This window comes from Schistocerca americana, chromosome X (genome assembly GCF_021461395.2).
Source record: "Schistocerca americana isolate TAMUIC-IGC-003095 chromosome X, iqSchAmer2.1, whole genome shotgun sequence".
NCBI lineage: Eukaryota > Metazoa > Arthropoda > Insecta > Orthoptera > Acrididae > Schistocerca > Schistocerca americana.
In genome coordinates, this window is record NC_060130.1 from 87,582,049 (window position 1) to 87,608,911 (window position 26,863).

The 26,863-nt window shown below is 40.3% G+C and overlaps 1 protein-coding gene across 1 annotated transcript in view; it reads left to right on the forward strand.

The window, feature by feature from the left end:
* Positions 1–26,863, forward strand: part of LOC124556534 — a 487,563-nt gene that overhangs the window by 255,606 nt on the left and 205,094 nt on the right. Inside the window, exon 7 of the mRNA XM_047130488.1 lies at positions 11,618–11,809. Coding sequence (XP_046986444.1) covers positions 11,618–11,809 — 192 coding nt within the window. The remainder of the gene's footprint in view (positions 1–11,617; positions 11,810–26,863) is intronic.

Genomic DNA, 26,863 nt, shown 5'->3' on the forward strand with positions numbered 1-26,863 from the left:
ATAGTGTTTACATGTGAAACATTCCACTGATGCTGATTCTGCACATGGAATGCTGAATGACCTTCTAAGTTACACTGCCTGCATCTAACAGGTACTAGCAAATTGTGAGTCCTATTATCTCTGAAGTGTGACAAATCTGCTGACTCTTAACTTGTAACAAAATTCATATTACAAAATGTTGTGTGTCCAAACAAGACACCACCAGGGAAGAAGCACCATAGCTGCAAAGATGCAAGCTGGTGCCAGTGCCATAGAGACTTTCCACTTGCATGAGTTTCACCAGCACAACAGGCAGTACTCAGGATGAAGATATCGACTCCACCTCAGCCAATTGCCGGCTGAATACAATCTGCCAATGACTGGACGGCAACGGGCAGAAGCCTACTCGGAAGATAGAAGAGCAGCTCTTGCCCACTTGGTTATAGATCATCATCCAGGGCTGACTTAGACAGGAAATGTCATTTAGTAAACTCTTAGAAGTGAACAGCCAGTTGTTGTAAATTGCATTTGTTATGCACTTTGAAGCTTACCTATGATCATTTGCACTTAGCAATTGAGGGCCTTTTTTGTGTTATATTAGATGCAGTGTTGCAGACTTTGTTATTCAACAAGTCACAAAGGTAAGTAAACCATTTTAACTCATTTGTGTGTTACTTATCTGTTGGAGTGCTGTAGAACATTTGTTCCCCTACCCTGTTACCCGACCCTGGGGAATAGTTGTGTAATAGTGGCAGGGAGAAATTGTCTTAGCAGTGTACTGCACCAGAAGCCATTTTATGAACTCATAGACTTGGCCTACCATAACAACAGTGGCACTCGGCCTCCATAGCAATAGCGACAAGGCCATTACAAAACTGGTGACGAGGGTTTACAAAACTAGTGACGAGGATATACAAAATTGGTGAAGTTGATATCTTCTTCCTCAGTGCCAACCATAGTGCTGTTGGAACTCGCACAAATGGTGAGTCTCTGTGAAACTGGCACCAGCTCGCAACTTTGTGCCTGTGGTACTTTTGCCCTGGCTGTGTCTTGTTCAGACGCCGTAGCACAAAAAGCATGGCAGTCAAGCTTCTTTAACATGACTAAAACACTCAACAAGAATTAAATATTCTTGACTCACCATACTGTAGGTTGTAGGTTCAGAAATTTCTCTAAAAAGTGGATGTCAGTATTCTGACACCACTGAAGAAGGCTGGAGTCAGAGAGACTGTTCTGTGTTTTTCAAATTCCTTTACTACGACTCTCCACCATGGTTCATTACAAGTAGCAGCAGTGTGGTTGAGACATCTAGTTGCTTCTTGCATGCACGTGCTGAGAAAATGCAGCATGGCTGAGTGGTGAAGTAACACCACTGATTCTGTCAGTTATGTCCCTGGACTCGGCAGGTAAGGCAATGGTGACTGAGGCACAGCTGATGTCTCCAGCACTGCCCAGCTGGTGGCATTGGGTGACACAGTGGCATTACCCACTGGGAAAACACAATGGCCAGCCCGCTATGTCTCAGGGCTTGGCTGGCCCCACAGCAGCGGCAGCTCTGCATCTCGTGTCTCAGGGAAGGCTGCCCTCATGTGGTGTCAAACTGTGGACCCCCGTACAGCATTCCAGATGGGACCCCAAGTGTCACAGCCCCATGGTGGTAGTCCTGCAATACAAACACAAGATGATTTCAGTACAAAAGTGGCTAGGTATTTATACACTCATGAGCTGTGATTGTTTGGGCTTTGCTAAGACATGGCACATGTTTACTGTACACTTCCGTGGTCCCTGGTATTGAGTGGATTCTGCCTTCTTCCACTTAGGTGCTGTTGTGTCAACTTTTCCCACACCTCCCCTGGCTGGCTCGCCTCATAACATGTGACCGCTGTGTTGTATTTTGTACAGTATAACATCTGCAGCTGCCTGTAGGTGGCTCTGCTGTAATCTACTTCCTTCTTTGCATGTTTCTGCCCAAATATGATTAGTATGCTATGCCATCAACAAGTTCAGGCCATTTACTGCTGTGAGAAACCTCCATTCTCTACATTGGCTTATTAGTGTGAAAGATTGATCTGGTTGAATGGTGAGATGAGTAGTGAGGCTTCAGGATAAATCAAGGTGATATACAACAGTTGACACAGACACACTGATGCCAAATGTCTTTCAAAAAATCTTTGATGGAACACAGCAGCACAGAGGAAATACCAGTCATCACTGCATTAAAAGAGATAACCACGGAACAGATGGAGATCTAACACTGATGAAAACCATAGAAGCCATGAGGAAGGAGGAACTGACCATAGATGAATCCCAGTTAATAGATGATGCAAACTATGATCCAGTGGGACAGAAATGGGTGCTCATCATCCCGGCTCATCAATGGCAAGTTATCACCCTGGGATTTGTGAAGTCTCTTGACAGAATCACATGCAGGTATCACTGGTCAGGTATCCGTATCTGGTACTAATCCCACTTGCAGCAGCACTATTCCACCAAATTGGAATTGACCTATTGCGGAGGTTCCTGAAGTCGACAAGCAGAAATCAATGGATAATAGTCTGCACTGACTACCTCAACCACTGTGCTGTCACCAAAGCTGTGCCAACTGCTGAAACTCCAGAGTGGATATCCTTGTAGAAGACATTATTTTGAAGCATATGTAATGATTTTTTGTTTTCTGCTCATGGAAACATTTTCCAGTCTAGAATAGTATAAGTATTAATTTCACATTGTGAGATCACACATGGGATGCAACTGCCTGCCATCAACAAACAAATGGGCTCAACATTGGCAGATATGCTCTTATTGTATGTAGATGCTGAACAGAGAGATTGAGATGTCTACATGAAACACCTTTATCACCAGGACCAAAGAAGCAAGGCAGCTGGTTTGCATGTGGATCCTGGATGCCCAGGACAAAGACCAAGAATGCTGTAATGCCAAGCACCAGCCAGTGAGATGCAACCCACAAAATTTGGTATTAATTTTTACATCTGTGCAGAAAGTAGAACTGTTGGCAAAGTTAATAATGTGCTACTTTTGGCCATTTTCTGTCCTTCCTCCCTTGTTGAACATCATCAGGGAGACAAAAGCACAGAGACATCATCCATATCCTCTGTATGAAGCCCTGCTACAGTCCAGAGGTGCAGAATCATGGAAGGTGTTGTGGCTGTGCTCTCTTGTAATGTTTTGTGTTCCTGGCTTGTTGAGGAGAGGGTGGCCAGTTTCCTCTTACTAAAACACAAAATGCACACGTTGTTAAGATACACTTTATTACAGGAACCAATTGAGTACTTAACTTCAGTAATGTCTAATCTGAAGTTCTGTGGTTAACAGCAATCAAATAACCTGTACTAATTCTTAAGTCTTGTCCGTATTGATATCACAGCTATGTACAATGACTAACAATCCCTCACAGCTATCTAAGGTACAAGGCAATGACTATCCCTGCAGAAGACTAGAGCACATTGTGATGTTACAATTGAAAGAAAACAGCCCTTGGTCACTATTTTTAATTAATTAATTTGTTAAAAATAGTGACCAAGGGCTGTTTTCTTTCAATTGTAACTATTCACAGTCTCTGAACGTGCAGCCATGTACAAAATTTTACAGTGTGATGTATTGAGGTACAATGTAAACTGAGTCCCAATGCAACATTCTGAGGCACTGATATTGAGGAGACTGACCCAGCAGTAGTGGGCTATATGCATGCTGCTGAGGGAGCATTATCAGGGCGTAGCCCAGGGACATGACTTGGTCTTCTCTTGTCATAGGTGCACCTATTTCAGCACCTGCCATAAAATGTCTCCTAGTGCTGACTGGTGTTCTGGCAAAAGCATACGCCAGCAGATTCCTCCTCCCCCCCCCCCCTTCCCCCCCCCCCCCCTGAAATGCTGTACCATTGTCATGTGCTGGAGATGCTAACAATAACGGGGAGTGAGGGAGAGGGCTGGGGGTGGCAGGTAGGAAGCTGAGCATAGAGATGAGCTGGGAGCCAGACCTGTGGAGGACAGCATACTCCCAGCCGTACCCCACTGCTAGAGCAGAGGAACATCCTTCCGAAAACGATACCCAGGATACATGTCCAGTCCCGAGGGCATCTCCTGAGGCGATGACGGTGACATTGATGGCAATGGCGGGTCCATGTCTATCGGGTCAGAGAGCGACAATGGCGGAGGCAAGAGTGTTACGTCCATTGGTTCATCCTGGGGTGCCAGAGCACTTGTTAGATGACGAATGCCATTTTGTTCACAAAACTGTTCAAAGTCATGTGATGCAAACTTAGGTCCATTGTTTGTAATAATGACTTCAGGCAATCCTTCAATGCAAAAAATTGAGGACAGCACTTGAATGGTGCTATGTGACGTGGTAGAGTTCATAGGCACCACAAATGGGAACTTGCTAAAAGAGTTACCACTATGAGCCAACGAGTGTTCCAAAATGGTCCTGCAAAGTCTATGTGCACTTGTTGCCTGGGGATTGAGTCTAGGCCAAGCTGAGAATGCCTGTGGTGGAGCAGATTGGTTTTCCACCCATGTGTGATGCTGTGACGTCATCTGTTCAATGTGGGCGTCCGTGCCTTGCCAAGTACAGTGCCGGCCTGCTAACTGTTTAGTGCAAACAATTCCCCAATGTCCTTGGTGAAGCAGTTGTGACACATCCATTTGCAACACTGTGAGAATGAACAACTGCAATTGTCCACTGTCAGATTGTAATAAGCTTGTGCCTTGTTGTATTGTATGCCGATGAGCAAACTATCGGCATACTACTGAGTTCTGAATACTGTTCAATGAGCGAGGCCAAGATATGTGAATGTAATGCAACAAAATCTTCAGATCAGGGTCCACTTCCATGATCTGTGCCATTTTTCTGTAATTCAATGGAAAAGATTGCAGCAATTCAGAGTCCTGCACATCGATCTGGCAACAAGATGCTTGAGAGAAATCAAAATCAGATTCAGGGCCGATCAGAACGTGAAAAAGGATGTCAGCATTGTCATGCTTTGCCATAGGTCTCCATACAATTTTGTACTGATACTGGGATAGAAGCAAAGCCAAATGCTCTACTTTTTGAGCAGTATGTTTAGGAACCAACTTTGATGGATGAAACAAGGGCTGCAAAGACTTGTGATCTGTCACTAAATAGAACTTGCAAACAGATAGTGATGGAATTTTGTCACACCACATACATCTTTTTCAATTTTTGAATAATTGCACTGACTTTAAGTTAACAACTTTGAGGTAAAAGCAATAGGTCTGTCTTATGCACCATTTCTCTACGAAAGCACAGCACTGATTCCATAAGAGGAAGCATCTAGCCGGCCACAGTGGCCGAGCAGTTCTAGGCGCTTCAGTCCAGAACTGCGCTGCTGCTACAGTCGTAGGTTTGAATCCTGCCTCGGGCATGGATGTGTGTGATGTCCTTAGGTTTAAGTAGTTCTAAGTCTAGGGGACTGGTGACCTCAGATGTTAAGTCCCATAGTGCTCAGAGCCATTTGAACCTTTTGAAGCATCTACTTGCAAAATCACAGGCTTGGCAGGATCAAAATGTAGTAAACATCTGTCACTGAGCAAGGCATTTTTGAGTTTCTGAAATGCGTCTTGACAGTCCTTAGGCCTCCCAAAAGGTACATTTTTTTGACACAGGTGATGCGATGGAGCTACTATCTGTGAATTGTTCAGAATGAAACAAATGTGTATGTCAACTTGCCTAACACTGACTGCAGTTCAGATACATTGCAAGGAACAGGCAGGTCATAGATTGCAGGCAATTGAGACTGGAGGGGGTGCACACCGTGACTGTTTATCACATGACATACTGTAGTTCTGTCTGAAAAAAGTCACACTTTTCAAGACAACACTTGAGTCCTGCATCGAAAAAGAGTACACAAATTGGCAATGCATTCCTCTGGTGTATGACTTGAGATGACAATATCGTCAAGGTAGTTTGAACAGAACAGCACTTGACCAGTCAACTGTTCCAGATAACACTGAAAAATGGTGGATGTGGAGGCACTGCTGAAGGGAAAATGCAAATACTTGAGCAAGCCTAAGTGTGTATTAACAACAAACACTTTCTGTGATTCATCATGTAGTGGTATTTGCAAATAAGCATCATACAAATCTATCTTAAAAAAGTAATTGCCTGTGCCAAGCCTGTCCATAAGTTCCTCAGGGCAAGGCAATGGATAAGTGTCAATTATTGTCTGCGGATTGACTGTAGTTTTGAAGTCAACAAAAATGCATATGCAAACAGAAGGCTTCGGCATCAAAACCAATTGACTTGTCCACTGGCTAGCTTGCATTGGAGCAGTCACACCATTGTGTTGCAATTCTTTTAATTCACTGGCTACTTGGTCTCATAAAGCAATGGGAATGGGCCGAGCCCAGAAAAACTTAGGCTGTGCATTGTCTTTCAGGGTAATCTGCACTTTTCCAAGACCGTCAGAAAAGAGTTCAGGAAATTCCTTAATTATTTTTATTTTTTACTTGGAATTATCCTTTCTGGAAGGTTCTTTTGTTTGTAATGTTTGTATATTCTGGAATATTTTATGTTTGCATAAATAGCTGCACTATTTATCCAGGAGGTCATTTCTATTCTGGCTGGACAGTGGTGTTTGTAATAAATGTGCATTGAACGCTAAGTGTTGTATTTCAGTGATGATCCTGGTTTTGAATTTGGACTTGAGTGTGGTTATGACATACATTATATGATTCTAATTATGACAAATAAACTTTCAGATAAATCTTACCACCATGGTAAGTCATAAACATTGACGCAGAGAAAACTAGAGATTATCAAATTCATCAGTCATACCGTTGAGATAGACAAAGAGTGCCAAGAAAATTTTGGTATGACAAGAAATCTGGGAGCATTTTCTCAATTTATTTATAATTATTTAACCTTTTGCATTATTACCTACTAGGTATTTAATTTCCACATTCAACAGAAGTTATACCAAAGTATTTTACTACTGGTGGAATCACGATCAAGGAATTTTGTACAACATTGTATTTTCTAGATGATGTTACAGCCCCTAGAGACAATTTTCATTTCTTGTGTTAAATGATACGTACAAAAATTCTTGAAAACCATCACAAGCTATTAGTACTGATTTTTAGTATCACACTGTGGAACATTGACAAATTAAGAAAATATTTATAGATTTAAAAAATGCAAACAGAAATGGCAAGGTTAAAGTACCTCATAAATGGGGCAAGTTTATCAACTATGTTAAAACAAGCACAAATTGCCAATAAATAAGAGATAAAAGAACATTTAAACCATAAAACCTCTAAAAGAATATTTAAACTTTGAAAGCTGTTTATTGGAAAGGTTTGTTCATGTAAAGATTCAAAACATTAGAGTAGGCAGTTTTAAGCCCACACTCTTGAGACTGAAATTCTGGGAAGTAAAAACTTTTCCCACTGACAGTCATTCAACGACATGAATCGTCAAGCTCTCTGTCTCCATAGGATCTAAAATGACTTCTTTGTGAGTCTCTTCTTCCTCTTTATCGCTCAATGTAGTCTGGTGGCTTGGTGTTTTTAGATGGAGGCATTTTATTTTCTGAGATTCAAAGTTGAATATTACCTCTTTCGCCCCCTTTGCCACTGCTCACTTCCTCACAAACCACTGCAGAGACAGTAGTAAGTTGCAGAATAATATCATTATAAATTTCATACCTGTGGCCATCCAGCTTGCTGCTAATGTGTCATGTAATTTTAACAATATATGAAACAAAATAGTAAGTGCATGATCTGAAAAAGTGCCAAAATGTAAGAAAACTGAGATAGTGTTTGTTGGCAAAGTTGTCACATTTTCACGAAGCTTCTTTGTGTAACATTGCCAAGTGATATTACTCGACATAAATGAAACATAATATATACCTCTAAAAATGATTCTGACAGACAATTATATGCAAATCAAGTCGTTTTTACTCAGATGTAAATAAATGAGCAGGGCGATTTACTCTTGTAGACAACCAGAAAATCATCTTTTCCAAGCCGAAAACAAAAATTTCAACAAGGAATTATTAACATAAGTCAGTGCTGAAAATACATAAAATGAGCATTGTTAAACCCTTTTGTGTATGGTTCAAACAGTGTTTTGTCTGTTGGTTTGGTCAGGAACTAGATAGAGTGCTAAAAGTAATTGTTTTCAAACAATGGCAAAGTTGTCTCTTATTGCAAAGTTGCCCCATTTGGTATCTGTTATTGTTGTTTTTATCAAAAATATCTTTCCTTCTCAGTACTCAAACATTATCTTGCTAGAGCCTTACAATGAACCCGTAAGTTTATGCTCACCTATTATTGCTTATTTTAAAGATATCATCCATGTAGCTAACAGCGTGTCAAACCCTTGTAACCTAATGTTCTAATAATTAATCTTCAGGGAACGCTTTCCTTCACCATTTTACAAATAATTCAGTTCAGTTATATTTGATAAGGTTCCAAATGCAGCTTACAGGAAGCCAGCTTAGTAAAGCTACCAAATCTTCTATGAACTATGATACAGTGTTTATTGTTTTACAGGCAGGAGAATTATAATACTGACACAGAGAACTTCTGATTTAAATGATTAATGGAAAATCTCATATAAAGATGTGAAACAAATACTAACAAAGAGATAGAGGGGCTGGCCAGTACTTACCTCAGCTTAGCACAGCTGATAGATACACAAAAAACAGAACCGAAAATTTACGTTCCTAGCTTTCAGTCAAATGTTCCTTCATCAGGGAGGAGAGAGGGGAAAGAAAGGGAAGAAGGGAAAGGAGATTCAGTTACTCACAACCCAGGTTATGAAGCAACAGGGAAAGGAAAATAGGGAGGGTAGCAAGGATGGAGGCATGGTTGTCAGAGGGAAGCCAAAGATATTGAGAATTTCTTTGGCTTCCCTCTGACAACCATGCCTCCATCCTTGCTACCCTCCCTATTTTCCTTTCCCTGTTGCTTCATAACCTGGGTTGTGAGTAACTGAATCTCCTTTAACTTCTTCCCTTTCTTTCCCCTCTCTCCTCCCTCATGAAGGAACATTTGTTCCGAAAGCTAGGAACGTAAATTTTCGGTTCTGTTTTTTGTGTATCTATCGGCTGTACTGAGCTGAGGTAAGTACTGGCCAGCCCCTCTATCTCTTTGTTAGTATTTGTTTCAGAACTTCTGATTTCTAACTTTTATTATCAGCATGTAGTTGCCTAGATTATTTTCAAAAACATCTCTACAAGCATCGCAGTGTACCAAACCCAAAGCAGTTAGCAAAAGCACTCATGTCGTTTGTCTGCTGCTACGGCCTATTAACGCTAAATTTTGCTGCATTCTCCTAACTGATATGTATGTCATACGTCTCACATTGATTTCTGTGGTTATATTTCATGCAGTGTTGCTTATCTGTTAGCACTGACAACTGTACACAAACACCACTGCTCTTCTTCATTAAATGAAGGCTGTTGGCCATTGCATTGTCTGTAGTGAGAGGTAATGCCTGCAATGCATTCTCAGTACACTCTTGACACTGTGGATCACAAAATATTGACTTCCTTGATGATTTCCAAAGTGTAATGTCCCTTGTGTCTAGTTCCAACTATAATTCCACCTTCAAAGTCTGTTAATTCCCATCATGCAGCCATAATCACATTGGAAACCTTTTCACATGAATCACCTGAGTAGAAATGAAAGCTGCACCAGTGCACTGACCTTTTATACCTTGAGTATGCAATACTACCACCATCTGTGTATGTGCGTATCACTATCCCATGACTTTTGTCACCTCAGTGTAATTAAAAAAGTATTACCTCTTACGATGTTGAAATTAGAAAAGTATTACCTCTTACAATGTTGAGTAAAAGAGCATTTTTTATGTACCAGAAATAAATTCTTTGCTGTTATATGCCAATAGCTAGCTGAAAGGAATTACTTCAAAGTTTGTGATAATTATTTTAGTTTTGATGAGATCTCTTCATTAATGCACATAATTTTCAAAAGTGTGAACTATTCTTTTATGTAAATGCAAGTTGTGTTTTATTGAATTGAATTAAATAGATTTTTTGCATACTGATACATAATATTTCTTTTGAATATATGTTTGGCCATACCTGGGAATTGTGTAATGCTATTCCAGAACAGAACAGTTGGTGATAAATACAGTATTCATAACATGGTCCAAATTCACACAAAGTCTTGGTTAAAAAACTCTAAAAATCTCAGGCCACGTATCTCAAAACATATTTTGTTTGCAAAAGTATCATGTCATTTCAGTATTCTTTAGAAACATTAATTGAATGTCTTTCAATTCTACTCAAATTTAAGTAACCAAGACAGAACTGGAATATAAATAACCCCCCCCCCCTACTCGCCACCCCCGCCCCCCCCCCCCCCAAAAAAAAAAAATGAAAAAAAGACCAGTTCATTCCAGTTCTGCATCTTAATCAACATACATATTCCATAAGCCGCGGTAGAGAATACCTTGAACCACTACTAGTCATTTCTTTTCCTGTTTCACTCTGAACAGAGTGAGGGAAAAATGACTGTCTGTATGCCTCCATATAAGTCCTAATTTCTCTTATCTAATCTTTGTTGTCCTTATGCAAAATGTATACTGGTGGTAGTGGAATCATTCTGCAGTCAACTTCAAATGCTGGTTCTCTAAACTTTCTCAATACTGTTTCATGAAATGAACATTGTTCTTCTTCCAGGGATTTCCATTTGAGTTCACAAAACAGCTCCATATACTCATATCTTGATTGAAACTACCGGTAACAAATCTAGCACCCTCCTCTGAATTACTTGGATGTTTCCCTTTAATCTGACTTGGTGAGGATCCCAAATACTCAAGTAGCACCCAAGAATGGACCACACTAGTGTTCCGTATGAGATCTCCTTTGCAGATGAAGCACACTTTCCTTAAATTCTTCCTCCTTCCCTACTACCATCCTTATGTGCTCGGTCCATCTCATATTGCTTTGCAGCATTACACTTATTTGTTGGTGTATTGTTGTTCTCCCAATGTTTCCAGTTTATAAACTGTACCCAACAATGGTTATTGCCTTTTAATGTGAAAGCTCTCTGATAGAATTCTCAGAGTTCTTACTGCAATTATATCCCATTTTAAAGTCACTCAGTTCTACTTTGGCTCATTTTGACTGAAATTAAATGCACCTCTCCCATTTTAATTCTTTCTGAAATGTATTTCAGTTTGAAACAGAAATTTGGCTGTTACTCAAGGAGGTTATTATTATATAGCAGTAAGTGAATGAAATTCAGCACAATAGCACAAATACTCCAAAAAGTTATTATTAAGAAATTTATATTTTCCCAATCAATGCAAAACTTTATTCTTAATTATTTCTCAAATAAATACTAATTTTCATTCAGGATAGTAATTTACTGTCAATGTTTCAGCATTTTTGTTTGCTTGGCTGTAATTCTTTTTTCACAGTTTGCATGCTTCTTGACAATCTTGTTTAAGCTTTGTATGGATATTTTTATTTTGGTGTAATTTTTATTTCACAATATTGCACATAATCTTTTGCTGAGACCACTGTGAAAAATTCCACAATAATTATATGGAAAATATCTTTTTGAGAGTATAATGTGAATGAGAGAAACTTTAATGGTAAAAGTTATCATTTATCTCATTCTTACAGGCAGTTTGAAACTAAAGAACGGCAATTTAGAGGACAGCTAATGAGTTTGGGGACTGTTCTGCCTTTACTTCAACTGCATCTTCTTCTCTGCTCATCCTTTTCTTCATCAGCAAACAAGTATCAGTTTTTAGATCTAGCTTATCCTATGATGGACAGGCTAGCCGCAGTATCACAGCTTAGTCAGCCTCTAAGGTTTGTATGTAGAATTTCATAAGTCTTATAATGTCACATTTCATTTAATATTTCCATAAATATCTTGTATAATAAACTACACTACATTCTTACACACTCTTTTTGTTTTATTGTATTAGTAAGTGCACATATGTGGTTATGCATTTTCTTCATGTATATGGATGTTGAGAAGTACTGTTTGGTTTTGCATGTCTGTTAGATTACTTTGTATCCTTTGATGATGATTGTGGAAGAATTTCTATACTTTTACCCAAATATAAAGGAATTACCCATTCACCAGCTTCGATTCATTGACTGTTTTTTGGGAAACATGTTTGCTGTGACTATGTAGTACTCGAGACCTGTCCAAAGTGACCCAAATATGGCTTTATTCATGAAGCACTCAGCTACAATAGAAAACAGACTTGCATGAATCTCCTTATGAAAGTAAGAGCCTACGGTATATCAGACCAGCTGTGTGGCTGTATTGAAGAGTTTTTAGCAAACAGAACACAGCATGGTTGTTCTCAATGGAGAGACATCTACAGACAAAGTAACCTCTGACATGCCACAGGGGAGTGTTATGGGAGCATTGCTTTTCACAATATATATAAATGACCTAGTAGATAGTGTCGAAAGTTCCATGCAGCTTTTCGCGGATGATGCTGTAGTATACAGAGAAATTGCAGCATTAGAAAAGTGCAGCAAAACGCAGGAAGATCTGCAACGCATAGGCACTTGGTGCAGGGAATGGCAACTGACCCTTAACATAGACAAATGTAATGTACTGCAAATACATAGAAAGAAGGATCCTTTATTGTATGATTATATGATAGCGGAACAAACACTGGTAGCAGTTACTTCTGTAAAACATCTGGGAGTATGCGTACGGAACGATTTGAAGTGGAATTGTTGGTAAGACAGGTGCCGGGTTGTGATTCATTGGGAGAGTCCTTAGAAAATGTAGTCCATCAACAGAGGAGGTGGCTTACAAGACACTCTTTCGACCTATACTTGAGTATTGCTCATCAGTGTGGGATCCGTACCAGGTTCGGTTGACAGAGGAGATAGAGAAGATCCAAAGAAGAGTGGTGCGTTTCATCACAGGGTTATTTGGTAAGTGTGATAGCGTTACGGAGATGTTTAGCAAACTCAAGTGGCAGGCTCTGCAAGAGAGGTGCTCTGCATCGCGGTGTAGCTTGCTGTCCAGGTTTTGAGAGAGTGCATTTCTGGGTGAGGTATCGAATATATTGCTTCCCCCTACTTATACCTCCCGATAAGATCACGAATGTAAAATTAGAGAGATTCGAGTGTGCACGGAGGCTTTCCAGCAGTTGTTCTTCCTGCAAACCGTACGCAACTGGAACAGGAAAGGGAGGAAATGACAGTGGCACATAAAGTGCCCTCCACCACACACCGTTGGGTGGCTTGTGGAGTATAAATGTAGATGTAGATGTAACAAGATAAGCTACATTGATGGGAATGGCACACTGGAAAGACATGTGAGAGGGACCAGTTAATGCTTTTCTGTGCATATATGTGGATGAGTTGTAAGCCGATGGCATGGTGGAGACCTTTCCATGTGCATGCCTACCACAGGTGACCTCCAGCCACCAGCCTGCACTGATCACTGATACAGTGGGTGGCTGGTTCACACACACACATGTGGCAACACCACACTCTTCCGATATGCACTAGTCGCAGGATATAACACATCTTTCCCTCATGCAAAGTGGATGCCCAGGTGATGGAGGAAATTCCGCTGGCCAGCCAAGAGACACATCCGTCAGGTCCAGAGCAGCAGTAGCTGGTGTCGATGGAGGTGGAGGAACGATGTGCTGGGTGGCCATCAGATCGTAGAGCCAGACTGCACAGGGACGTAGGTTTGGCCGAGGGCAGTGGGCTTGTGCGGTGCCCGAAGACAGCGCCAGAGAAAAGGAAGCCGTCATGACATAGTCATCGGCAGGCAAGTCCCAGTGCAGGGATGGCAAGGTTGGACCAATTGGTGTCGATGGCTGATTTGGTGATTGGAGAAGGGGCCGATGGAGATGGGCCAACTGGAACAGCAGGCTGCAGCAAAAGACCTGAGGCCAGAGATGGACTGGCACTCAGTGCCATGAAGCTGGACCCCAGGGAGGAGGGTGGAGGGCAGTCCAGTGGGCTGAGTCAACAGTGGCCACACCTGAGAGCCTGTAGCTGCCGACGGTGAGTGGGGGCACAACTGGTCAAGGTGGCGTGCCACCATCCCCATTGACCATACAGATGTCACACAGACAGGGTCTCCGGGGTGGATGACAGTAGCCAGTATCCACTTGGGACAGTAACCACACCCTCACGCCCACACCGGCGATCCCAGTATGAAGTGGCTGCATGGATCTGAACACAGCAGGTGCAGCACAGGCTGCAGAAGGTGGAGCAGCGTGCATGGCTGCCAGCCATGAAGCAACTCAGCCAGGCTCTGCTTCCCCATAGGCGTGAAGTGATAGGTCCTCATGAAATGGAGAAGGGCGTCATCCAGAGAAGAATCCACAACAACCTTTTTTTTGTGACTTGCTGTTCTGCCTAGTTGTTCTGCCTTGTCATTTGGTTGAGGGAGGAATGATGGAGCTGTAACATGATGAATGCCTTGATGGGAACAACAGTTGAAAGTGAGGAATGAAGTGGGGCCCATTATCAGAAACTAAGGTACAAGGCGACCTCACAATACAAAAAAACCCTTAAAAGCATACAAATTCTGACTTCAGCTGACAAAGATGCTTGCCAGAGAATGTAAGGAAACTGGGAAAATGCATCCACAGCCAGGAGCCAATAGGAATTCAAGAAGGAAGCTGCAAAGTCTACATGAATGTGTTCCCATGGCTGGTGCTGATCAGGCCTGGGGGACAGAGGTGCCTGGCAGTCGTGCATTGTCAGGCACACTACTCACAAGCCGTGACAAAATGAGCACTGTTGCCATCAGTCCTTGGCCAAAATACGTGTCTCCTAGCTAACAGTTTAGTGCATGAATTTTGCAGGTGATCAGCCATGGAGGACCCCATGACAATATCATCCAGATAATTAATGCAACCCAGGACAGGCACAATCAATTGCTCTAAAAGTCTTTGGAAAATGACAGGGGTGCTAGCCACACCAAAAGGAAGGCGCAAACATTGATAGATACCAAAACGATTATTCAAAACCAGAACTCACTGAGACTCTTCAACCACAGGAACCCATAGATACACTTCAGACAAATCAATTTTAGAAAAGTGCCGGTGGCCCAATCATTTCACCAACAGTTCCTCCTGTTGTGCGAAGGATATGTATACATGATACACTGCACAGTGACAGTAGTACTGAAGTCATCGAAGATGCAAAGTTTCCCCAATGGTTTTCAAACTGTAACCTATAGAGACGACCATTCACTAGCCATAACAGGATGCACCTCTCCTAGAGATTGGAGTCTGTCCAATTCTGCTTCCACTTGATCTTTCATGGTGACAGAAATAGTATGCACATGACAAAAATGAGGCCAAGCCATGTATTTTGAAGAAATATGAGCAGAAAAATTCACAGCACATCCTATATCTTCTGAAAACAAGTCTGAATACTCCTCATTCAGTGTTTCTGACTGAGAATGTGGTATCTGATTGGAAAAAGATGAACTGCATCACTGATGGAAAATCCAAATGCCTGAAATACGTCCATCCCAAACAAGTTCTGAACATCAGCATCAGCAACCACGAAAAATGCAAGGGAGTGAACCACTGACTAGTAGGAGGCAGGTGCAGTAAATTGTTGCAACAATGCAATGTACTGTTTTTTATAACAGACCAGCTTCAACATGACCAGTTTCAACAGCGGTGAGCCTAAACTCACACTGATTTGAGTGTTCAATAACACCAGTGCAGCACCTGTGTCGATCTGTAGACAGATCATATGGCAAAAAACACTTAACTCAATAAACAACTTGGAAGAAGTCCCAAGCATTGGAGTCACACAGTTTATGTCCATGTCCATATCCTGAACAACTGCCGATGAATGACACATGGAGGTGATGTGGCCTTTCTTCAGGCAAGCATTAAAAGTAGTCCACTGCTTAGGGTGCACTAAATGTTCATGCCAGACAAAGTAGAAAGAAGAAGATGGAAACTGAGAATGCTGATGCTGGTGTTATGGCAGTTGCGGCTCCTTTGCCCAGGCTTGGTCAGCTCAGTGCTGGCCTCACATGTATACCGTCACCACTGCCACTTCCTCACGCAAGCTATCTGTCGTCCTAGTGGGCATATCATGTGATACTACTGCCACATCACCCCACAGTCACAGGATATAACAGTGATTGACTGCAACAAGTGTTTATTATCTTCTGTATATTAAGTTATGAGTTCCTTGGAGGCTGTATTCGTATTGTAATGACATTCTGGTTAAAGGATTAGCAATAAATTTAGATTAAGAGTGATGATAACTCATGTGCAAATTCTGCATTGAATGAGACAGGGAAGAGGCCTATAGTGGACATTGCTTCATTGTTCAGTTTTAGAAATTTTATTTATATATATTATCCATTTTTGCAATTGTTCAGTAACCAAATGGCAGCATCATTAATTAATTGTCCTTTGTGAAGCAACATGTTAGACATGATTGAACACTAGTTTTCATGTTTATGTTGACTATTTTTGGGGCCTACTTCAATAACCAGGGTCAGATGCTAAACTTTCTAAACTGCTAGTCTTAGCATACATTAATGTTTTTGAAAATTGCAGTACAAAGATGGGCCCGTGTGACTGAAATGAACTTTATACTGCAGTTATGTACTTCTGAACTGCCAAATGATTAGAATTACATAATTGTAGATGACCTTTGAATTTAAGATTTTGATGTAGAATAAAGGCCAAACAATTATTGTACAGGTTGAGGAGTGTGATGGATGAACATCAGAAAGGAGACAGCAAAAGAAATTTAATTAAAACTTAGGATATATTATCATTGATGAAATACAGAAAGGGCTTTCCCCTGGGATGGAGCAGGTGGAGGTTCACTGCTAGTGCAGGAGTTTGGATAAAGAAATGAATGCAGTAGGGAATGGGAGAGGTGGTGGCTCATGTTCGTGTGGCAGGTGGCTGAGCCCCAATAAAAGACATGACCTTGAGCACAGGGCAGTGTTAACAGATAATATTTTGCATCTGGTGGCACATGGTGTTGTATACTGCAATCTCTCCCTGAGGCTGTGTCCATCACAGCTGACATTTGTCACCAACAACTGAGACATCTTTCAGTTGCAATGTAATAAAAATGGCCAACAGAACTGCAGCAAGTGTTGCTACTATATGTTACTGCACTCTGCTGATTTCACAAATAAAAGTGTCCAGGAGTTTGCTATTCTTATGGTCTTGTGCCCTAAAATGTTTACCTTTTCCACTCCTTATCGAATAACCATCAAGAAAATTCCTTTCTGGATGAAAATTCACTTCAAATCTGGCTCAGTGACATCTTTAACTCTGTACGAGTAGGTTTCTACTGCAGACATGGAATCCGTAAACTATCTGAGCATTGTCAGACTATTTTAGATGATGTTAGAGAATATATTGTGATGACTGATTTCTCTTTCATATTTACTCTTGTGTTCTGTATAGTAATGGAAAAATGCCACTGTACTAATACAACAGAATTGAACTTACCATGATGAAAGTCTATTTTAATTAAACATAAAGTAAGTGAGAATGCGTAATTGGCACGAATTAGTATGGTATTATACATTTTGGACTTCAGAACAGTATGTGTTTATGTGCTGGCCTGTGTCATAGCCAAGTAGTGTGGTTATGAAACATATGGGCTGGATGCCTAAATAATAATAATAATAATAATTTATTCAGTACAGCTAAAATTGTGTGTTTACAAAAACAAAAAATTATGTCAGCAGAAAAAGACTTTATCAAAGTATGCAGCAATACACGTTTTTCACCCTTGCGCTATGGAGTACTGGAAGTAGTGAGAAAACTTATGATGGAGAAGTTTTCTTAACATTTATGTACTGATTTTCGATTTGGTTACTTGTGATTCTGTCACAGAATAGCTAAAAAACTAACCTCCATTTAGAGTGGAACCCAGAGCCAATGCAGACTTCACTTTATAGCATAATCCTGTTTCTTCGGAGCTAGCAAAGAGCTGCGTCATTTGTCTCTCCCTTGTTGCCCTAGTCTGACTAAGACAAATAAGTTGCAACATAAATAGATGAGAAACTACAGTTTCAAAATGGAACAAGCTTCTTGGACAGAAAACTATAAATTTGTAACCCGATGTTGCATTTTAAGTGAAAAGTCACTCAGATTGTTGAATGGAAATGACAAGAAAATATTAAGGGAAGTTATCAGGATAAGTTTTTGCCATCCAGGAAGTAATTTGATGGTCTCAGTAGTGCCAAACATACTATGCATAGTTGGCATGTTTCATTTGTACTACCAGCAGGAAAAATATGTTTCCATACCAGATGTGCTTGTTGAGAGTGCTTGGTAGTGACTACTGTTTGCATCTCAAAGATGTGGCTGCTGATGGCTGGGATATTGAAAGTATAAGCCAAGGAGCTTTATTCATATTTCTGTGCTGAGGTTTAAGGAATAGTGTGTAGTTACTTATAATACTCAGTTGCACAGACTGCAAACTAATTATTAGAAATCAAAAGTGTCAAAATTATTTTTATTTTTCTGTCTTAAGTGTATTGAAAACTGATAAGTTAATTCACAAGACATGATCCAGATTTTGGAGCATCTCCATTGGTTATATTGTAAACATAATGAGTGGACAACGCATCTTTTGATCATTATTAATGTATAAAATGTTTTTCTTAAGAATGCTGTCATTGGCACTAACCCCAGCGCAGATGAACACAAATGAGAAGCGTACAACACAGTGTTGATTGCAAAATGTGAACATCCACAGGAAGACTTCATAAGATATTAATAACATAAAGTTCCAAATTACAAAAGTCTGCTGCACTAGTACCAGAGAAAGCCAGATCAGAAAGCTGTGAAGAAGTGAAACCAGCGTGTGTGTATAATGGAAGCTCAATTCCAGGTTCTGCTAACATGAAAGGACAAGCCGTTATCATCAGTATGTGCAACAAGGAACTCAAAACATTGACAGGAATATCTAGAATAAGTTATCCATAAGCAAAACTGTCAGTTGGCTTATAAATACTACAGGACCGACAAGTATCAGCTACTCATAATGATTACAATATAACTGCTACTCATGCTTTGTCAATAGAAGCGAAAAGTGCCTAAGTTCAAGGGTGCTCTTCAAATCATCCACATACACTGCAAGTTGTATGACATAATGCATTTTCCTGTTAGTAGACATAATTGTGTTGAGCAAAAACACACTGCATATAGGAGTGGACATGGTCCCCAAGGATACGTGCATACTTGTGTTGATCCATTGCACCTTCCAGAAAGACGAGATCACTCAGGGAATGCAACAAAAACATTCCCCATACTATAATGTTTCCGCCTCCAGCCTGAACCTTTCCAACAATCATTCCAGGGTGTTTGACATCTATTCTAAGGAGTATAAAACATGATTTGACTGAAAAGACAACCTGTTGCTATCCACTGCACAACCAGTGAGGTACTAGTGTGCAAATTCCAGCCTTCATCACTGACGAACAGCAATCAGCATGGGAGCGTGAACCACGCGCCTGCTGTGGAAGCCTATATGCAGTAAAGTCTGCCGAATGGTCAGTGAGGCGACACTGTTTGTAGCTCCTCGGTTCATCTGGACATTCAGTTGCTCAACAGCTGCACATCTATTCACCCATACACATCTCTGCAGCTATTGTTAACTCCTGTCATCTTCGGCCCTTGGTGCACCACAGTTGTCTCAGTACTGGTTTTGGATAGGGCCATTTTGCCTTGCACAGTATACTTTAACCATGTCAGCAGATGAACAGTTTACAAATATAGCCATTTTGGCATGGGCTAATCGAGCAGCAATTGACAGGGCAGCACTTCATGTCCTGTTGAACTTTGATGGACGGCAAGGTATGATACGATTGGTGTGATAACTATGGGTTACCACAGTCCTCCCCTCATGTTTAGGGTGCACACAAGCCAGTGTCACCCCAGCCTTTGTTGGATGCGTGTAAGCCAGTGTCACCCCAGCCTCCCTTCCTCATTGCACATGGCACGCTAGAACCCCAGAAAGGTAACATCCGTGTCCTCTTAGGTGTCATCGACAGGAGGGCACCACACTGCAAAAATGTCCCTGTTGCTTGTCCTGCATCAGAGTACAGGGCCTGAAGTAACAATGACAGTGAAGGACCCATCGTGGGTGGAGCGGCAGTAGACAATGGATGGGAACTTTGAGTAGGCATTGATGAGCACCTTCTTGGGAAGGGCTGGTGAAGTCAAAATGGATACACTCCCTGGACTGTGATGGCTCCAGCCAAGAGGAATAATGTTTCTGGGGAGTGGCCTGATGACTTGCACACAGCAATTAAATGTTCCATCTCATGGTCTATGCTGGGCCAATAGACATGGGGGTGGACCAAAAACTTCATGCATGAGGTGCCTCAATGATCCTGATGCAGGAAACTAAGAACGTTGTTCTGAAGAGATGTGGGAACAAACACACACGGAACAGCATTGTCTGTCGATGATGACAAAAGAACATCATCAATGCGAGAGTCTGTGTCTCAGCAAAAAATAATAGTGGATGGGATCTGCTGCACATGCCGGAGGCCACTCAGGCCACCCGTGCTGAAGATATTGGTGTGCTTGACAAAGAATGGAGTCACCGGCAATGGCTTGAATGATGTGAGAACTGCTAATCAGAAATCCATCCCTGTATGGCAAGCTTCCTCAGTGATGTAAGAACAAAGTAGTTCATCTTCATCAAAATTAGGGTTGGGTCCCATCGGCAAAGGCGAAAGAATATCTGCATTTGAATGTTGAGCCATAGAGGAGAAATGAATCCCATAATTGTACCTACACAGGGTTCAATGTTGCAGCCTATGAGCTGGCAAGTGTATCATAGGACTAAAAAGAGACTGTAATGGCTGGTGATTAGTTACCAAATGAAACATAACATGATCACTTGTGTTATAACACGCAAAATAGACAACACCAGTAAATAGATAAACACTTTAATATATAAATTCCTAAAGCATTCAATACGGAGAGTGTGTACATTGCCAGGTCAATGCCAAATTAACAAACAGAGATTCTTGAATGGAGTGAAGTTAGCTATTGCATGGAACATTACAAAATGATGATGAAAACACTCCACTCTAAGGTTAAATAGAGAAATATTAGATGTCTCCACATGGTGGCACTAGGCAATGTCTGTGCACACCAGTTGGAAGGCACAGCTGTCCGTACTGTCTGAAGGTGCTACCCCCTAGTGGCTGTGCTTTGTTGCTGTGCACAGGTGTGGCTGATCAAACAACAGATCTCTATGTAATGTATGTAACTATTGATGGCAGGGATATAGATTTGCTTTTATGTTATTTGATGCCACAATTTTAATACTGGTATTTAAAGTGTTATAAATAGCATTAAGATACATGAAGAGGAATTGAAATTGAAACTGACAGTGCATAAAAAATTACTTATCAGTAGTTCTTAGGGGTTGAAATATGACATTTTTCAAACACTTAACAGCTGTGGGGCACAACCTTCACTAAATATATTGTGTGATACAGTTAATAATAGGTGTATCAGTTGGTTCTGCAAGAAATTTGTCAATTGACTATAAGGAGTTGGTTAGTAGTAAATCATTCAAAATTGTCTTAAACTGTACTTTATTAGTTACTAAAATAGTATGGTTGGTCGGAAGCTATGAACATATGTCTTCCTGAGTATTTGACATATTTCTGGACAAAAATGAGTGGCTTTAAATAAGTGGTATGGCTGTTGGTCTTTCAGGCTACTTTGAACTTCTGCTATGTGCTGAAGACAGCAGACATAATCATTATGTCATCACAAGCCACACCTTCTTTATATGACATCATGCCGTCTTTTCCCTTCCACTTTCCCCTACCTACCTGCCTCCCTCCCCTGCCTCCTCTCCATCATCCAGAACCTAGTATTCTACCTGGCATTAAAACAAAACATCCAACACAACCTAGCATGTTACTGGCTACTAAAATGAAACAGCCTATCACAATGTTCAAAAATATCTGAATTTTTTTGAATCAGTTTCAGAAATATGTGTAATACTTGAGATGGGCCAAACCATTCTTTTCAGGGATCGTATCAGCACCATTCACTTACTGGAATGAACTAGCTCATTTCATGATTCACCACCCAATGTTCACTTACTAAAATAAATGAAAGAAACACAATTTCCCTTTCTAATTCTAAGTCACAGTACCTGTATTGGTACCTTATTTTGACATTTTTTGAAATAATATAATAAGATGACTAATAATTTTCTGTTATGTTCCTTGTAGATTTAAGATTTCCAAAAAGTCCTACATTTCTTCTTCAGTAAAAATCATCCACTTCTGAAATGTACCCTGTATCAGAACTATCTAATGTGTGTTCCATATCAAAAGTTTCAACCCTGGGAAAAATCATACAAAATAGGACACTGGAAGATACTGTAACATTTACCAGCTGCACAGACAATTTGCATGAAGATATATAATTTAAGATTTGTTAGTTTTGTCATCATAACTGGCAATGAATATACATGGTGAACATTAATAAAACTGACAAACTGCAGGGACAGATTTCTGACTAGAAATGGAGGAAAAAAGGTCGTATGAACATGTGTCTCAAAATGGATGGTGTGCACGCAAAGACAACAAATCATCCCAAAACACAGGACGGAGCTGCATCACTTCCACGTCACAGCAGATGTTCAAAGTGGCCTACATGGGATTACAGGTGGAAGGGATAGCAGTGGTTGTCCTGCAAGATACACATAATCATGCTTTGGCTTACATCATGTTGGTGGGTCACTTGCCTGGAGCTTGTACTAGGATTCTTCTCAGTATCCCATAGAACCTGATCTACCAGATCTGCTGTACGTGCAGTTCACTGCCTTTCTGCATGTTCCTCTGTCTGAAAGGACCCAGGACCACACTAAAACCCAAAAAAGGGTTTGAAATGTTGTTTTGGTATAGCCATGCTGCCTCTCGACCATTTTCATCTGCTTGGTCATACATAAATATCATCTTGGTTTGTTCCCAACATCAATACCAGACCATTCTGCTGCTTACAGATGCTTTGTCAGTCACACAGCCTGCAACATACAAGGAACAAAGGCACATGGTCAGAGGCACTGTCATTCATCAGCACCATCTACCATGGCAACAATGCATTTTCAGCCGTATGTTCACAGGACCATTTTTCTTCCATTTCCAACCAGGAATCATCCCTGCAGTTTGTCGGTTTTATTAATGTTCACCCTGTATTGTTTGCAGTGGCATGACCTCATGAACAAAGAAAATCATCATCTCTAGTGCCTCTTTCAATAAACTGAAGTTGTTTAGTATCATAATAAGCTACAATTCTACTCTTGTATTTTTCAGTGGAGCACCACATGGTAAGCCAAGTGAAGTAATGTAATGACCAGAATCTAGTCCATATGCTTTAAGATATAGACCACAAAAGCTTTTTTAAAAAAAAAAAAGTCAGTAAGCTGTAGTATATTACTTTTCAAATGTAAATCAGAATATTCTCCTTGTGTGCTACACTGGAATACATTTCAAACACTTCATGCTTTTTTGTACCAACCTTGTGTTATAGATTAACCTGTTAATAAACAATTAGACTTATCAATTTGAGGTAAATGATCTCCCAATAAAAATGATTCATTAGTCACATACTCATACAGAAAAATCACCTTCTGATTAATTAAATAAAACTTACAAGCATAATGAAAATATGTCCTCATTATCATGAGTTCTTCTCATTTCGTTTATTATACACACTTTTCAAAAAAAAAATTAAGTGAATCGATAAACTGGAAGTTTGTATTACATCCACTTTCATTGTGCATTATTGTGATACTCTTTGTAAATGATTTATACTTTTCCGTATATTGTGTCAGAAAAGAAATGCAACCTGGCTTCATTTTAACTTCTTTGTCACTGTCTGTCATGATTTCTTTACATGTGTTCATAATCAAGAAACAGCCATCATAATTGCTCAGATTGTGAATTACAACTGGCACTGTATAGTGAGACCTGCAGTTCACACTGCAGCTGGCATGTGCAGCCCCCCCCCCCCCCCCCCAAAATGCACAAGTGAAATGACAGTCGCTTCTATGTTTAACAATCTCTTTCTTAAACAGTTCATGGCAAATATTACAGACTTCTGTTGAGAAACTCAATAATTATTCTTCATGGCTTATTTCCAGCTATGATGTATGCAAACACACCTAATCAGAGTGTGAACCAGAGGTACTGCTATGACCGCAAGTAGAAGCTGGTTCTACCATACATTCCATATCAACATAAATCACAAACAGCAGCTTTAGCTTCTTGTTAAATCTGGTACATCTTACATACTCATTCCTACCACTGGGCATTATACCACTGACTGGTTTAAACAGTGCACAGTCAACTGAGTGTGTATCCAGTTTGTGTTTGGAGTGAAAATAACATAACCAGCACTTACAAATTTCACTTGTATGCTTATAAACAGTAATATTACTACTTGCCAGTCTTGAAAAGTTTTTCGCACAGTAAAAATGGTATGTTTTTGTATTAGCAACTTGCATCATAAATAATTTTACATGTTTGTCACAATGGTGCTTTATGACATATAACAGAACAAATAGAAATTCTGTTTGATCTCTCCTGTCTTCCATGATCATCTCTTCATAATCAGATAACTGTATGTCATAGATGTTAACAGAGGTACCCTCGTTCCACTTTTTGAAAATGTAAACATGCTCCAACTCTGCAGGAAATGGTATGTTAGCAATGTTTCATTTCTTTTTTTTTTATTTTTTTTATTTTATTTTTGCATGTGGCCAATATTTCGACTCACATTGTGCATCCTTATTTACAGGATATATAAAGCTGCTAGAACTGACCACTTTTCCTTTGAATGAGCATTTATTACTGCATGTTTATCTGCTACCATTTTTTGCAGTTTCATATATAGTCCTACAAAAAGCTGAACTATTTCTTTCAACACCCAGTGAGAATCTCTCTTCTCAAATGTCTACAGTTTCTTCAATAGCTTACAAATAACATTAGTTGCATACCAATCATCACTAAATTTGAACAACATTAAACTCTCATCCTTTGTATTGAGTTACATTTGCTTTACTTCATCTGACTTGAGCAAGAGAAAGTTGCAAACTGCTAAAAACTGATTTTAAGAGGCTGGTTAATTTGATGTGCTCTTTTCTTAAAGATATAAGCACTGACATCCAAGAAGTGTGTAGGATCCTTAAACCCAGACCGGTGAACTATCACACCTGCACATATTTGTCTTTTTAATGCACATTTAGCAGTAACCCATTTAATATAATTGGTTGGACGTAATTAAATGTGTTTTGGAGATGGATCACCCATAGTAGTGAACTGGACAGTTCACTAACACAAATTGACAAATTATTAGGTTAGTCCCAAAGCCAGTGATGACCACAATATTCAGCCCACTGAGCGACTTTCCTGTTGGCCTTTGTTTCTCAACCACTACTCTGACTGGGTTATAGTCAGCAGCTGCTGCAGCTCTTTGACTACTGCTCTGATCAGGTACTGGTACTAGACGACAGTTGCTTTCGATGTTGCAAAACTGAATGTGAAAAGCATCCATGAGTTACAGCAAGGAATCAGTAGGTGAAAGATGTAAGAATCTTAATAGTACGTCAGACTTACTTTTATTTTCTGGAGAGTTGTGCTGCTGCTCTCTCTCCCCCTCCATCTACCCCTCTCCCCACCCTCCATCTCCCTCCCTCTCTCTCTCTCTCTCTCTGTCTGTCTCTCTCTCTCTCTCTCTCCCCCCCCCCTCTCCCCCCCCCCCCCCCACCCCCCACCACACCCTTGTTCTCTTTCTCCAGCTGCCTGAAGATTTTGCAACACTGAATGAGAAAAAAAAGCATGCATCAGTTACAGTAAGTAATCAATAGTTGTAGGATGTAATATTGTTAATAATACAATGAATAGTCCAGGTTGAAATATGGAAAGGATGGATTGGTACTAACCATAAAGATGACACATTGAGTTGCAGACAGGAACAATGAAAAGACGGATACACATTAAGCTTTTAACAAAGGTGTCATCAGAAAAGAGAAAAGAATACACACACATTCAAACAAGGTACAACTTCACACACACACACACACACACACACACACACACACATACACACGCCCACTATCTCTGGCTGCTCAGGCCAGACCCAACTTGAGCAGCCAGAGATAGCAGTCATGTGTGTAGGTGGTGTGCTTGCATCTGTGAATGTATGTTTCTCTTTTCTCATGAAGGCCTTGGCCAAAAGCTTAATGTATAACAGTCTTTTGGCTGTGCCCATCTGCAACTCAACAAGTCATTTTAATGGTGAGTAGCAGTAATTGTTGTTAAGATTATAAACTGGAAAGTATATTGCAAATGAATGGGTCCAAAGGAAAGGTTCACCAAAATGATCGAAAAGACTGAGGAATTACTTCTAAGGAACAGTTGTTCACCATTCACTTTGGTCCCAGTTGGTGTTGTTCCTGAGAAGTATCATTCACTATTCATTGTGGTCACCATTGGTCTCATACCTAGTAATGGTCATTCACAGTTCACTTTGACAGGTCTCATTCCCACCTCAGTCTAGTTCCTCTCCTTGTTCCTGCCTCAGTCTCATTTGGCTGGGTTTCTTCTTTTTTGTGCTGTCACTCATTACAGTTCAACTTTTTTATAATTACATAACTTATATAAAAATTAAGTTGTATGTAACACATACATATTTTTCAGGACAAAAAAAGAGAAATCTGCATATCTCTTCATCATTTTGGTCAATTGTAGAACAAGACAAGTTGTTTTTTGTTTGACCATGGAAAATGAGCTGCTATTTGTTTTTATTCATAGACTTTTGAAATTTCATCTGCTTGATTTAACAGTTTTTAAGATAACTTTTAATAATTTTTTAA